Source organism: Arachis hypogaea, chromosome 20 (assembly GCF_003086295.3).
Source record: "Arachis hypogaea cultivar Tifrunner chromosome 20, arahy.Tifrunner.gnm2.J5K5, whole genome shotgun sequence".
In the NCBI taxonomy this organism is placed as follows: domain Eukaryota; kingdom Viridiplantae; phylum Streptophyta; class Magnoliopsida; order Fabales; family Fabaceae; genus Arachis; species Arachis hypogaea.
The window spans coordinates 5,993,231-6,008,989 of record NC_092055.1 but is presented as its reverse complement, the minus strand read 5'-3'; the positions used below and the strand labels follow the sequence as shown (position 1 = coordinate 6,008,989).

The 15,759-nt window shown below is 35.7% G+C and overlaps 1 protein-coding gene across 1 annotated transcript; it reads right to left on the bottom strand.

Annotated features, from left to right (window-relative positions):
• Nucleotides 1–11,678: 11,678 nt before the first annotated feature.
• LOC112782874 (receptor-like serine/threonine-protein kinase SD1-8) lies at nt 11,679–15,094 on the bottom strand. Its single transcript, XM_025825522.3, has 7 exons — nt 13,730–15,094; nt 13,489–13,617; nt 13,176–13,375; nt 12,836–13,046; nt 12,480–12,720; nt 12,239–12,389; nt 11,679–12,145 (listed from the first exon to the last, which is right to left on the bottom strand). The coding sequence occupies exons 1-7, from the start codon at nt 15,012–15,014 to the stop codon at nt 11,852–11,854; spliced, it is 2,511 nt and encodes an 836-aa protein (XP_025681307.1). The 5' UTR covers nt 15,015–15,094; the 3' UTR covers nt 11,679–11,851.
• Nucleotides 15,095–15,759: the final 665 nt, after the last annotated feature.

Below are 15,759 nucleotides of genomic sequence, written 5' to 3'. Positions count from 1 at the left end.
AAAAGTTTAACGATAATCCAAAACTTTGATATATTTATAAAGACTAACATAATTAACGCTTAACTAAATTAGATATCCCGGCTAGACTTCAAGGGGTGTTGTGTAAAAGGTTTCATTGATATTAGTCAAAGCAGGTGATTTAAAATCCATCACAATTTAGGAACCCTTCTAATGGGTTCAGGCCATCAGTGTGGCACATCTTTTCAATTTAATTACCAACTTTGGTAGCCCAAAATAAATTACCCCTAAACTGCATGCAACATAACAAAACCAAAAGGTTGCATGCAATGATAGAAGGAATATTTGGAACAAGAATAACACGTCAGGAGAATGAAGTTTGTCCCCACGCTTGAGGAGCTTTCCAAAAAATAACAACCCTCTACTACGTTAACTTAGATGGTTAGGCTTTGGCTGCTCATGCTGCTGGCTGCTGCATCCTCTTGCCCGCCATCCTTCGCGTCACATCCATCACTGCCGAGGTAGCTCTTCACTGAGTTATCCCAAAAATATCCAGCCTTCTGACATACCTCCTCCCTCTTAGGGTTCGACTTCGACATAACCAGATCCACGGCCAACCTCATCCGAGTTTCATCATCAACCCTCTACAAACAATAAAATGAGCCACTGTGTTATTTCCATACAGGTTCAAAGCTTTAGGGGATTATCAAAACATATTGCATCATAGAATGAAATATAAGTCACAAGATCACATAATCCCACGCCATGGTGGCCAGGAAGCAAAATGCAGTCCGGTTAAAAGAACACCTATACATACCTCCAAGTCAAAGAATCCCCATAGGTGTGACAGCTCCATCCATTGGGCAACCCAGATGCCACAATCATTGGAGTTTGGTGCTTGTTGACCCGTCGCAGGCTCTAAAAACTTGAAATTCGTGACTTGTGGTGGTTTGATTTCTGGCCTCTCATAGAACTTTCCTTCTCGCAGCAATTGTTGAATGTACCTGGCCTGCAATGCCAAATAGACATGAGACTCAAGTATAGTAAAATTAAAGGATGCTGGTCATCTTTATTAAGTATCACAAAAGGGATTGTGACACGGTCAAACTACCACAAAATACATCTGGTTGATCCTGGCGGCACGCGTGTTTTGGGACTTGAGAGAGTCTAGATAAATCAGGGATTCATTCTGGATATCGATGATCATTAGATACCAATGACGATTTAAGTGCATCGGTACAAAGATCTGCGAGGAAAAAATAGTTTAACATTCGGCAGGGACAGCTATAGATGGATGAAACCACAAGTCCATAGTCCTTTGGAATACAGGGGTATACCTTCGTGAGATCATCAGCCCGGCCCATGTAGTGTTCTCTGATGAAGGACAATGTCTCCTGGCAGAATGCGACAGGATTCAGGGCCACCTGCTGCAATATCAATGTTGTCCGTTAGTTTCCATATTGGCACTCGTGATTACAATATACATAAGAGAAGTTGAAGTTGTTGGTAAAGGGTTGCTAAAACATCGTTTAAAAACTTAATATAGTCGAGCATGGTTAAAATAAATTCGGGCGGACAGATGACATCTTTCGGTGTTGAGGCAACATACTGCAAATGTCGTTGGAAGCCACCAGATGCGCCTATCTGCTCGCTCATCAGTCAGCATAGTAGCCAGCAGAGTCAGCACCTGCACATAGCGTCACAGGTGACGTAAAAAGTTATTGTTAAAACAAAGCTTATGAATACAACTGATTAAACTAAGACAAATAAGAGTGAGCCGACTAAATGGTAGTTCCGAATACTTTACATCGTCCACAACTTCCTCTCCAGGTCGCAACGTCCACAAAGCTTGCCTGTCTCCCTGGCAGTGTTCATTGGGGATCAGCACCTCCCTGCAAGGTTCCATCAAGCGAAATTGGGATCAAAGAAACAAAACTGTAGCAAAGAATAGTTGGAAAATATAGCAGCAAAGCAAAAGGGAATAAATTTATTGGGACTTCAACGTAAAACTAGGAATGTGTGAAACACATTACAACAAATTATTCATGCTGGTTATTTGTAATGCATGGTTTTGGTAATTATTATATAGCAAGTAGTTTTCCGTTGGACTTGATGAATCTTTTAATTTTTAATGGAGTTGGAAATTTGAATGGAAAGGATAAACCAAAATTCTAATTTTTTTGGGCTGCAGTATATGTAGGTTGAAAACGGGCCTAAGGCCTTCCTTTAATTTTCCATTTCTTACAGAACTTGAATTTTTGGTGGGCTAAACACGCATGGTTCTTTGATTTTGCCACAAATCGAAAAATAAATGGGTTTGGGGGGTGGGGGAGCAGTTGTACTAAGCTTTATGGGATTGAGCAAAAAAGGGATAACTTTGGTCAGGAGCCATGCACAAAGATATGGATGTTAGCAACTAATAAAACCTTAAAGTAATTAGCTAATAAGAAATACACAGTGCTAAACAGATGGCTTATCGTGATACTTCATGAAAGAATCAAAATAATGATCTATCATCAGGAATGAAATCACGAAGTTAACATGCATAAGGTGATGGCTAAAGCACCTTTACAAACCACAAGGACATACAAGTAACAAGTGCAAAAATCAAACTTTTAAAATAAGTTGAAGAATGAGGGAACGTACTTCATCGACAGCTTCCGACCGAAGACGTACGCAGCGACCGCTAACTCAACAGTCATAAAGTTGACACCGGCGGGAGGGCGGAACACAACCTCAATACACTGCACAGGTTTCCGGCATGATATTTTATTTCTCCCACTCATAAATGTCGTGTAAACAACACAAAGGCGGGAACCAAGGAAGGTTATAGGACTTACGTGCGGGAGGTCTCCTCCGTCCATGAAGCCCGGTGCACCAACTCGATAAAAGAGAGGGACTTCCTTACCCGCGTTGGCGCGAATGGGGTATGGACTGGAATCATTGCCAGAAACGAACTCTAGCCGCCGCTACAAAAAAATTTTCAAATGATTCCGAGAAACAAAGAAGCATTAGCTCGTGACAAAAAAAACTATACATGTTAAGAACCTCGAAATAATACAGTGTTCATGTGAGAGACCATCAGTGAAGAGCTTGCAGCATTGCTACCTTGAGTGGTTGTTGCTTCACAGTGGTAGACTGTGCTACTGACCTTGTACCGTTGTTGTTGTCAGTATTTTCTGCACCAATCTTGGCTATTATAGCATCGACATCGTTGGTTAAAGCCACCTCGTCGACATCGTCTGAGGCCAGCTTCGGCTTTCGGTGCCACTCCATCTTTTGCTTCTTTGCATCGTGAACAGCAACACCTTTAGTTGAACCATACCTCTCCTGGTGTGTTAGCGGTCTTTCTCGTCCTTTTGCATATTCCGACCACAGTATCTCTAGTAGGGTTCCGTGACCGTCAACAGTACGCTTAAGCTTCTTAATCTCCTCTGACTGGGTCTCAACTATAGACCTAGTTGCTCCATCAGATCCGAGCAAAATCTGGTAACCCAAAGAAAACAAATGTCATACAAAAAAATATACACACGGTTGAAAGATAAAATTACCAAGAGAGATCCATTTGGAAATGATCCTTATGCAACCCACCTCACGAACTTTGTTGAAGACGTCGACGACAGGATCATCTGATGTGGAAAATGCCTCCTCGGTCACAGCCGGCATCTGCTTTGCCTCTTCCACACCGGAGTCATCTTTCGAGGTCACAGGAGGACCCCCAACCTTCTGCACAGTAGCCTTCCCCTTGTTTTTCATGTCTGCCTCCAACGACTCAGAGCAAAGAAGATTGCACCAACGTACTTGGCGCCAAGTTTACACGGTCCAAATGATGAGATTCCCAGATGCAGTATCTTGGAGATATGAAATACCTCATAAAGAAAACGTTGAAGTAATGGGCTTGTAGATGATAGGGCCCAATTGTTTTAGGTTCATGAAAAGAAAGGCTTGGAGTACTACAGAAAATTCACAGTCTAAAAGAAGCACACGGTAGGATTAGACAGCAAAAAGCACTAAAGGAGGTCCATTTTAGATAGAGAGGGTTTGAGATGTAGGATTTTTGCTTCGCACACATTCCGAGGTATTGAATATGTGATGTTGCTTCCAAAACACCCTCTCCTACTGCAACACTCAACCTTACAAAAGATTGATTGATTGAATGCAAATGTCATCCATCAAGCCCACCTTGCAGGGCCGACTAAAAACCTATATGTGCATCAGCTCCGTTAGTTTATTTGTAAATTAGCCAACAAAACCACAACCTTATGGCACCGTGATTTCTGCCTTCTGAGTTTAACGCTGGTAATTATGGAACAAGTTGAATCCAAGGATCTATTAGACATTAACATATCTTAGGTTGGACAAAATGTTGAGGCTGAAGCAACCTCTTAGAAAATACTAATTTCTTTTGAGCAAACAATTTTTCATTAGTATACCAACATGAAAGAGTTCACTGGTCAGAATGGAATATTTTGTTATTAGGCAAAAAATATGAGATCCTCTTTTGTTCCACTCCTTTGGATTTTACATGTGCAACGACTTGGATATAAATTATCATGATAACACTTGTAGCTAACCCCAGAATGAAATGGCATAAAATTAACGACTAGATTTAATATAAGTCATTACACAAACCATGAACAACACAGCAAGAGTAATTTCAGTCTGAATCAGATATTTACCAGCCACCCAATAAGTCTAGCCAGCAACGACACATTAACAAAATAAAGCCAAATTACAAGTTGTAAAATACACTAACATAGAAATCCCAAGGGCTGGAATACCTCCATCCAAAACATGCATTACATCCTCGAGCATGCAACCTATTCCTCTAACATCTCCCCAAACATTTCAATTTGTCCAGAAAGTTCCTCATTTTCTTTTTCTAGTATACGAATTCGCTCCCATAATCTACCCACTTCCTCGGCCCTTGACTGATTCAAACTTTCTTTGACCCGGCTCAAGATACGATAGTTGTAATCATGAATGGTATAACCAGTAGCAACAAGAATTTTATCTAGCATTGTGAATGAAACTTCTTGACGAGCAACACGTTCCTCATAACACAGAGGACCATGAGCCACGAGATCTATGCCTCTGCTATTGTGAGGCAGGACCACGGTAAATCCGAACATCACACGCTCATCGTTCGTGTTGATTTCCTGAGGAACAAAAAGCGGAGAACCTATTTGTAAAAATGAACACGCCCTCATCAACATCAACTCCATATCTTCCAGATACACAAAACGGTCATCTGTCCCCATATCCTCCACTGCACGAGCCAAACCAATTTATTATTTTATAATAAATTAAAATCTACATCATTACCAAAACTCTGCATTTACAGGAGTGCTACATGAAAAAAACCGATTCAAAATTAATAATTATAAAAATTATCCTCGTGCTCACCAGTCACTCCAGTGGGGTTGCTCCCACCACTACCATCTCCACAGTCCAAATTCTCAGCAGCCATGACGACGGAAGAAACTTTCTGAGACGAACGGAGTGAACAGAAAGCACCTTCTAGCAATTTTGACGGTCTTCTTCTCAACGGTTGAGCATGTGGTGTTGGCCGACGAGCAGGAGGAGATGCGGCACTACGCAGCCAAGCCAAGGCTTCCAACAGATCATGGAAGCCACGGTGTTCATTGTTCCGGAACCCCTTCACCTGATGCTCGCATTCCTCCCATGACTTGTAAATGCCTGGGACACGTCCTCTTCGAACAGCATAGAAGGGAAAACGACCAGCTTCAGTCGCCATGAGCATTAACACATGCAACGGTTGAGGTATCTTCGAAGATTACAGAGAAAATCAAGAGTACTGACACCACTATGAAAAGTATGAGGAAGGCGTTTTATACTTCATAAGTAAGAGAAAAGTATTTTATACTTCTTTTTATCCATTACCACCCCTCCCCCTCCCACCGGCCTAAAGAAAATAAAAGTGAATCCAAATGCGCATGTTACTTTAAACAAATTATATTCACAAAAAATGAAAAAACGATTTTTTTTTAATTTGTTTGTTTACTCACATTTAAAAATATGTGTTATGAAATATAAATTAATTAAAAATTATAGATAAGACATACGACGACTGAATCAGCAAGTAAATTAACAAATAAATTTTTAAATTTAGAAAAAGGGAAATATTTTAAAAATATTAAACAAACACTCAATCCGATAAAATTTATTACGTTCTCAAAATACAAAAGTTTTAAAATGACAACTACAGAGGAACAAAAATATTATATTTTATATTTATAACTAATAATGAATATGAGAAAATATAAACAAAAACATATAAATATATGTTTTTATATTTGTATAGTTTATTATATTTAATTAACGATAAGATAATCAGAATTTAACAAATATCAAATATGTGAAACTCTCTATATTCACTTGCATTTAATTTCATTAAAATCGCGACTCGTTTTTTTAGAGAAATACATAACTTTGTATTTATTTTTTGGCCTTTTCTGTGTGCAAGAAAATTATACTTGTTTCTAGAATTGTCAACCAATCACACCTTAATTGTTTGGTTATTATTTTATGATATAAAATCATACAAAAAATACTAGACAGTGAGTACCTCATGTAATTTTAACCAATTCTTAACGTAACTTGGATACATAATGCAACTACTACTCAATTGAATAGAAAAATAAGATATTTGCTTTTTTTTTCCATCATATTTGTTTCTTTTTTCTTTATAAAAACCAATACATATGAATTAAAAACTGTATCAAGGACCATGATAACATGTTACTTTCTTGAAACAGTAACAAAAAAAAATTAAGACTCCTCAATTTTATTCATTAGATAGGTAATTATTATAGGTAGTAGCTTATATTTCCAACACATGTCAATCACAAAATAAAAATACATGCTGTTCACCCCCAAACCTGTCCACTCTATACTTTCATCGTGAGTTGTGCAATTGAAAAGCTTCTGATATCCTCTTTGACTCTTTTGATAACCCATCCAAATCTCCTCATTTTTTTTGTGAGACCTAATCTCTTCTACTTGAACTCACAGTACATACTAGATGCATCATTATAACAACCCAAAACCCCCCATAAATAATAATAATAATAATAATAATAATAATAATAATAATAATAATAATAATAATAATAACATCGTAATTAAAATAATAAATATTTGAGATGCTAACAGTTTCACCATAAACTATACACTTTATTATTCTAATTCATTCCATTTTTTATAAAATACTATTTATTTTATGTTATTTTTATCGGTAAAATCGTTTTATATAAATTTATTTCAATTTTATGTCTCTTAAAATTTGTAATAAGAATATGAAATGTTTAATATCTTCACTTCCTTATGGATAACTCGTTAAAAAAGGTTATTAAATAATAATGTCAGGTTATGATTAATTTATTTATTCCTTGTTATACCCTTTTCTTTTGAATTTTTTAATACTATTTTGTTTAGTACTCCATTTAAGAAAATTTATTATTCACTGTCATAACATCAAGTTTATATTTTTTCAATAATTTAATAATAACCATGGTTTTAGAAGTGAACTGCTCTTCGAACTACTTAGGTTATTAGACTACTGAGTCTCTAGTCCAACCACAAGTCAACAATTAAACGAGTTCACCTGCTGATATATAGATAAAAAATAAAAAAAATAGTCAAACATTTATAATTACTATTTAAAACACTTTTTTATTTAATTTTTTATAATTTTTTAACTCAAGTAAAATTAAATAGTACATTTCATCGAACATGTCATCGTGTTCTCTCCTCTTGGCAACTTGAAAATTGATATGGAAAGACGAAATTTCCAACTCGGATGTAGCTACAGACTCTAATGAAACCGATTCGCCGACCTCATACAACAATATCCTGCAAGTGAAATGCTCTTCCGACACAAATTAAGAAACTATCAACTTAACAAATTCAAGACAAGGAAAACAATAACCAAATGGTCATTATATGGTACAGATCTAAATCCAAACAGATCTATATTCATACACAGCCTTAACCTCTACCCAACAACCTTAACCTCTACACAACAACAATTTAACAAACAGAGAACCACAACACCTACATAGCTAATCCGCCAATTGAAATTGCAAAACCCTAAAGAATTTTGCAACTTAAAAGGGCAGCAGCAAACCGATATAACACACAGTCAACTTTACAAATTCAAGTAAAGGAAATCGGTACACAAATCATCAACTAGACAAAAATTTTAACCGCAACGGTGGAATAATATTTAATCGGATACTTATTCACAAGGTATAATATCAACGAAAATGTACAAATATGCATTGAAAATGTACATAATTTCAATACAGATTACTAAACAGAGGCAAGAGAGAACGGACATCATTCGGCAACAAACACTACAAAACAGCAAAGGGAAATCACACTATTACCAACTTCAAAAAGAATGAAAACCAGATAAACCCAATCATAAACACTGTTACCAAATTAAACCAAAAGTCAACCAAACTTCACCTTCCAAATCCAATTAAAAAAACCTCTTCGGTTCCTGCCCTAAACACCAATTAAATCACATTAACCAAAATTAACTTGAGGGAAAACACAAATTTCATAATCACGAGAAGTCACTTATCTTTTATCACAAATTTCATATCAAAAACACAAATCAATACTCAATGAATCAGAGACATTCAAATCCAATAATCCAAGTACTTCGGAGACATTCAAATTCTGCTTATAGCATTCAACAATATACAAATTTCCACCATTAGCATAAGAGTAAGCTTCTGCCATTAGCAACCATACGGTGTAAACTCCGCCTAACAGAGAATGAGTTTTCACCCTTAGCAACCATACATATAAATTTCCACAGTACTAATTTAATTTTGCACATAACAGACGGAATCAAACTTCAAACCAACACCCAACCCAAGATCGAAGAAGAAGAATCCAAGAACCGAACTTCAGAACAAAAATGCAAGGCAAGACCGAAGATGACTTGAAGAAAAAAAGAAACAAAAATTCAAGAAGAAGACCACACCCTCAGTGAAGATGAGGACGATAAGCCACTAACCTGGGTCCGTGCCTAGAAGCCAGCAAAGATGAAGACCCGGCGAGGACCTGCCGAGTTACTGGGTCAGGCGGTGACGATGGAGGATCTGGGTTAGGCAGCGAGGATGGAGGAAGAAGCTGCGGTGCTTGGGACCTTGGACGGCGTCGGCGCCGAGGACCTTTGTCAGTCGGCGACCATGCAGGGCTAGGCGGAGGTCAAGACCGTGAGGGTTTCTTTGAATCTGCTTTCTCCTGTACGTGTATCAATGATTGTTTCAGGGAACAAGAGGAGGGGGTTGGGTCACGAGGGAGGTTTGGGGTTTACCTGGGTCCTTCTTTTTTGTTAACAGATTAAAAAAAAGCATCAAAATATTTTGGTCCAACAACAAAAAACGGGCCACAAGGCTTGGGCCCCTAATCAGCAAAAACTGATTACTAGTTTTAACACCTAATTACCCCATCTAACCAAAGACCTTCCCTCACGTGCTCCCATCAGCTTTTACTGCAACTCCTGTTAAGGCCTGATCACCTTGTCCCCTCCATATACTACATGTCATCGCCACAGCCTGCCACCCATTATCTACACATATAGATACTATCTTGGTGTCTATACCGAAGACTTTGCCAAATTTTATTAGTGGCTACATTGGTAAATAGGAGCAGTTCTACAATAGACGTTCTATAAAAGACTTATGTCAGCACCTGCTATGTAAAGTCCCAATCACAGACAGACGTAGAATAGACAGACCGTTCGTAATTCAAAGATATTATATGTTAATTTGAAAGAAGATACGACAAAAAAACGACAAATACAATACACCTGAAGATACATCATACATAAACGACATTTTATTTCCAGATGCCATCAAACTCCCACTTCCACAAGAGATGGCTACCTCTTTTGGAGAATGTGGAGTGCTGTGATCATCTCTCTTGGAGTTCAACTATATTTATGTGGTTGTTCCTTCATATGTGTCACGCCACCAATAATTGGCAACTGAATTTGGATGAATGCGGAAAATTGCTTATGTCTTGGGCATATCATTACTTCCCTATATGTCGACGACGGATTTGGACAGCGACAATTTCCTTTGATTAAGAGGTATTATATGCCTTTAAAGAATTTTGTTTCATTGTTATTTAAGTTAATGTTTATGATTGTGTAAATTTTAATGAAAAAGTATATGGAACCAAAATGTGACCAACCAAAAAGTAAACAAAACCGTTTAATTAAAATCACTTTTTAATAATATATTTGAAAATCGCTCCTGAGATCACGGTGCACAAACCAAAAAATCCGATTTTTCATGGAACCCAAACACATTTTACTGATTTTTGGCTAATATACTTTTGGTTCCCTAATTGTTCTCAATTTTAATATATCATTATATTGTAGGTAGGGGGATCACGAGCCGCGCAACGACAGTATGACACTGCGGAGACAACCGGACTAAAATTTTGGAGACAAATTTTGAACAACATTAAAAGTTATAACATATTAACATATGTAATTAATTGCATTTTTAGTTAAATATCTTTGGAAAAGTATAGGGTACCAACATATTATCTGCTAACTTTTGCCAATTCTTATTTATAATTGTGTTTCATAGAAGTGTGTTCGTGGATGTGTCTAATAATTAATATATTTTAAATACATATATAAAGAGACACATCCAGAAAATATATCTATAAAGACACTTCTATTAAACATAACTATAAAAAAGACATTTTTATTAGACACATCCATTAACACACTTCCATGAAACATAATTATAAATAAAAGTTGGCAGATATGCTGTTGGTAACGTAGCGGAACCGAATATCTTTATATTGTGCATCGACCTTATTTTTCTATTATTTTGATATTAACTATATTGTTTTGTCATTATACACATATCGATTGAAATCTATATGTTAATTTTATTTGGTAGGTGATTTTATATTTGTTTGGATTATTTTTTTTACAATAAAAAACAAAAAATGTTATATAATTGGCATTACTTTTACAATTACGATTTTAAAAAAATTATAAACTAATAGTATTATGAGAATGTTTTATTATATCTCTTAATTTTACATATTAAATACTAATTTATTAATTTAAATTCTACTGAAAAGTTTATAACAGATTAATAAATTACTGCATACATATAATAAGATTATAGTAAGAGGATTTTAATCTCTTCAATATAGGGCATTTTTCACTTAATGCAACTAATTTTTTCCTTCTTATGTTAATGAGCATTATTTAGAATTCACCCGACATTCGACAACAAGTAATTTTGTTCCATGTAGGTTGATTTTATGGTAAGGTTCTGTCCTTAATACAACTCCATAAAGCAGAGGTAGTGTGCACCCTTTCATTTGCTTTATTATATGCGAACTGTTGCATTAAGGTAGGATTTTAGGAATCATTGGAGATTTGGAGGTTTGGGATTGTTACATTTAAGTAGGCGGCTTATATTATTAAACTATGAAAAAACTATCAAATGTTTGACCAACATTGATATTTCAATATAATAAAGATCAATGCTGTTAAAACACCTTATAATCTTCCTCAACCATGTTGTGTATGGATGTCTAATGTCTTCTTTTTCTTTCAATAATGAAGTTCTCTCTTCTTACGTGCTACACCAAACAAGACCAAAGTAGATAGATATCAAAATAGAAGCTATAAGTTTGTCTCTGTATTCTGATGGAATAATCATTTTTATTACTAAAGGATTTATTAACTAATCAAATTTAACTTGATTAAAGAATAAAAAAGGCTACAACTTAAATAGTAGAATTTGTCTTTTTTTTTTTTTTTATGTTTCTCAGAATATATACAAAAATAGTGAATGATATCATCATTCTTCTTTAACTACCTAGCATCTAACATTGTGACGGTAACTTGATTTACACTACTTGAAGATGACTCGGTCTTTGGATGAATTTTCTTTATGGAAAATCCAGGAGTTTTAGGATTTGGCAAAGATGAAGTTTCACTACTTAACATTAAGATCACTGAAGACATTGTTGGTCTATCTTCTGCATGTTCTTGGACACATAAGAGCCCAATATGTATGCATCTTACAACTTCAGCTTCTGTGTATGAATTGCAGATTGATGGATCAAGAAGTGTCAATGCGGTTCCTTCATGCCAATGTTTCCATACCTAAAAGAACATACAGTAATCATTATAATATAGCGATCATAGTGTTTATTTTTTCAGTTAAGTACTCTTATTAAAGAGAATTTTTTCACCTACATTTCCCAGAAGATTCAATTCATTGTTATCACTGTAAAACTCTCTATTCTTCTTTCCAGTTATGATCTCCAATACCATAACACCAAAACTAAAAACATCAGATTTTACTGAAAAGTTTCCGTGCATAGCATATTCAGGAGACATATAACCACTGCAAAATAAAAAGATGCATAAATTAAAAATGAAGCCACATATCTGGTTTTTCAAAAAACAAGTTAGTGAATTATCATGGTATACTCACTATGTTCCAACAACTCTTAATGTTTTTGCTTGTGTTTGATCTTTGTCAAATATTCTTGCCATTCCAAAATCTGATATCTTAGGAATCATTTCACTATCTAGTAATATGTTACTTATCTTAAGATCTCTGTGAATAATTCGAAATCTTGAATCTTGGTGCAAATAAAGAAGTCCTCTAGCTATTCCATATATAATATTAAAACGCCTTTCCCAGTCAAGCAAAACTCTACTTTCTGAGTTGTCTGCAACATTGTTATATAAAAATTAAGGATAACAAGCAAAACAAATGTATATGATAATTAAAAAAAAAAAAAAAAACTGAACATTCAATATACTGAAATAAATAATGCAAGTTACCAAACAAAATGGAATCAAGGCCTCTATTTTCCATATACTCATACACCAACATCTTTTCATCATTTTCAATACAGCAACCAAGCAATCGAACAAGATTTCGATGTTGGAGTTTGACAATTAGCTTGGCTTCATTCTTAAACTCCTCAATTCCTTGTCCAGAATTTTTTGATAATCTCTTCACAGCAATTTTTCGACCTTCAATCAATCTACCCTAGTATTATTATAGGCACAATTTGTTCGTTAGTGTATATATACATAATACATTAGTACATTTATTATGATCTGATATTTAATTTTAGTAACGCAGCTATGTACAAACTAAAGTATTAAAACAACTTACCATATAAACACTACCGAAGCCTCCTTCTCCAAGTTTATTATCTTGAGAGAAATTGTTTGTAGCCATTGTTAAGGTATCACAATCAAACAATGGCAGCTCTATATCATCCATGTTGCTTTCATCACCTAAGTATCCTCTAGAAGAAACCACCTCATTCATCAAACTATCAGGACTTCTGTGGACAAAACCTGGAATAGCGGCTATTGATAATAACCAAGGTAAATGATTTATTTATGCAGCACAAAAACCATATACACTAGAGTACCATATATACTATATAAAGAGACATATGGGGAAGTTTATTATACATTACCTCTAGATCTTTGTTGTCTCTTCTTCCTTAAGTAACAAATAGCAACCAATCCCAAAACTAAAACAAGTGCACTAAGTGTGATGCCAATAGCCAGAACTGCTCTACGACTCTTGCTGGAGCTAGTAGATCCTGTGTGTCACTAAATTCATCAGAATGAACTACTTAATCAATTAGGAAGGAACTTGCAATAACGTCACCATCATGGCAAAAATGTGCAACCACTTAATCAATTAGACAGTACCTATATCAGCAGCTGCCAATCTGACGAAGAGATCTTGGCCATAGGTAGCGTAGACTCTAATGTCAATGAGTTGACCAAGCCACATAACACAGCCACTTCCTCCATTTCTAATATCGATGTTTGCATATGCAGTGCATGAACAATTCCTCTTACACAAACTCCCACATTCATCAAGTGTCATACTCTTATTTATAAACACGCTGCTTGTCTCCGGCAGCTTCATGTTCTCAAGATGTAAGAACTTGTCAGTCGAACAATTCAAACCCGTGTTCCTCACACACCCGCCAGATCCATCTCTCAGATTCCAAGCCTGAGGGTTCTTAGGGCTGAACCCTTTCATACATGTGCAAACCGGCGATGCATTATTGTCACACACTCCGTACGGACCACACTCCCTGTAATGGTCGCATTGATCCGCCGGTGCGTACCAGAACTCGTTCCAAGATTCGCTGCTCTCTGTCCACGTCCACCGTTGAAGTTCTCCGCCTGAATCTGACGTCATCGTTAGCCTCGATAACAAAGAAGCGTTCCCGATGGAGAAAGAGTAGAACACGCCGTGCGCGTCATCGGAGAAGCTGAACACAATGGAATCAGTATCGGTGTTCATCTTTGGAACCCCGCTGAATCTCTCACCATTCCAAGGACCAGTTCGGTATATGATAGTCTGGTTTCTCCTCAGAAAAATCTCAGGTAAACCGCGGTAATCTAGCTTGTAAGTGTAGTGACCGGAAGAAGGGTCAACACCTGTGACCTTCCACGATGTTAAGTACTTCTCAATTCCTGTGTCTAAGTCCCAACCCAACTTCATCCCAGCTAACAAGGTATCTGTTGGGTAATCGAAGCTCTGCCATAGGTAGTTATTGCTCTGTTCTGAATCTTTGAGAACAAGGTTACCGGTATCGAGGAGCTGGAGAACTGGATTCTTGGCGCTGGTTTGGTTGGAGGACCATGCGGGGTTGCCGGATGAATTGAGGAGGACAAAGTTTCCGTTTTCTCCAATCTTGAGATAGCCTGTAGAGTTGTCAATGGGGTTGTCTCTGTTTGCAACCCAAATTATTGTTTGAGGAATGATGTTGTTGTACCATATTCCGAGATAATAGTTGGTGTTGGAACCTCTGAAGAAGCCCAGCACGAAGGATTGGTTTTGTGATAATAGCGTTTGGTTGGTTGTGAGGTTTTGTGTTCCGGTTAAAGTATCCGAAGAGGTTGATGGAATGATGAAGAAGAAGAAGAAGCTAATAACAATGATGATGAGGTAGTTAAGGGGAGTGATGAAGATTCTCATGTTTGTGGAAAGTACAGAATAGTGTGTGATTGTTGTTGTGAGTTTAGAGGGTAATAATGTCGAACACGCTGAGTGCTTTTGACCGTTTCACTTACGTCTCATTCTCGAATAAAAAAGCAGAACAATCTAAGCTGACCGGCATCCATTTGCCTCTTTTCTATATTCTTTTCGTTGACTTAATTTTATTATTTTTTTAATTTTAAATTTTAAATTCTAATTTTTGTATTTTATATTTTTAATTATAGTCCAAAATGTTAAATTTTTCAAAATAAAAAATATAATAAAAAATAATAATTTTATAAAATTAAAATAATTTATTTCTTGTCAATAATATTTAAATGTATTTGACTAAAAAAGTAATTCTCTGTATTTTTTTATTTCTTTTAATCACATATCAGACATTAATTATTGTATGATTAACTATTATTGTTATTATATGACTGCTATCCCTGTTAACTACATTATTATATTTAAATAATTAATTAATGCCCAATTATAAATTTTGAACACTTCGAAGGATATAAGGTATGGTGATTATTATGGTTTTCAAAATATAGTGTCTAGCTTGTAAAAAAATATAATATTTAGCTTAAAAATTATAAAAATAACAATTTTAAATATTTAAAATTTATTATAAAAAATAAATTAAAAAAATTAGATACCAATTTATAAACACCACAAAATTTATCATAGAGTATATTAATATTAATTTTGTCATGCGAACTCAAGTTGTGATACTTTGACC

Coding starts and splice junctions, on each gene's coding strand:
- LOC112782874 (XM_025825522.3), bottom strand. CDS start 15,014: ATGAGAATCTTCATCACTCCCCTTAACTACCTCATCATCATTGTTATT. Junction 13,376..13,488: donor GAGACAACAAAGATCTAGAG/GTAATGTATAAT, acceptor TATTATCAATAG/CCGCTATTCCAGGTTTTGTC. Junction 12,721..12,835: donor CCTTGATTCCATTTTGTTTG/GTAACTTGCATT, acceptor ACAATGTTGCAG/ACAACTCAGAAAGTAGAGTT.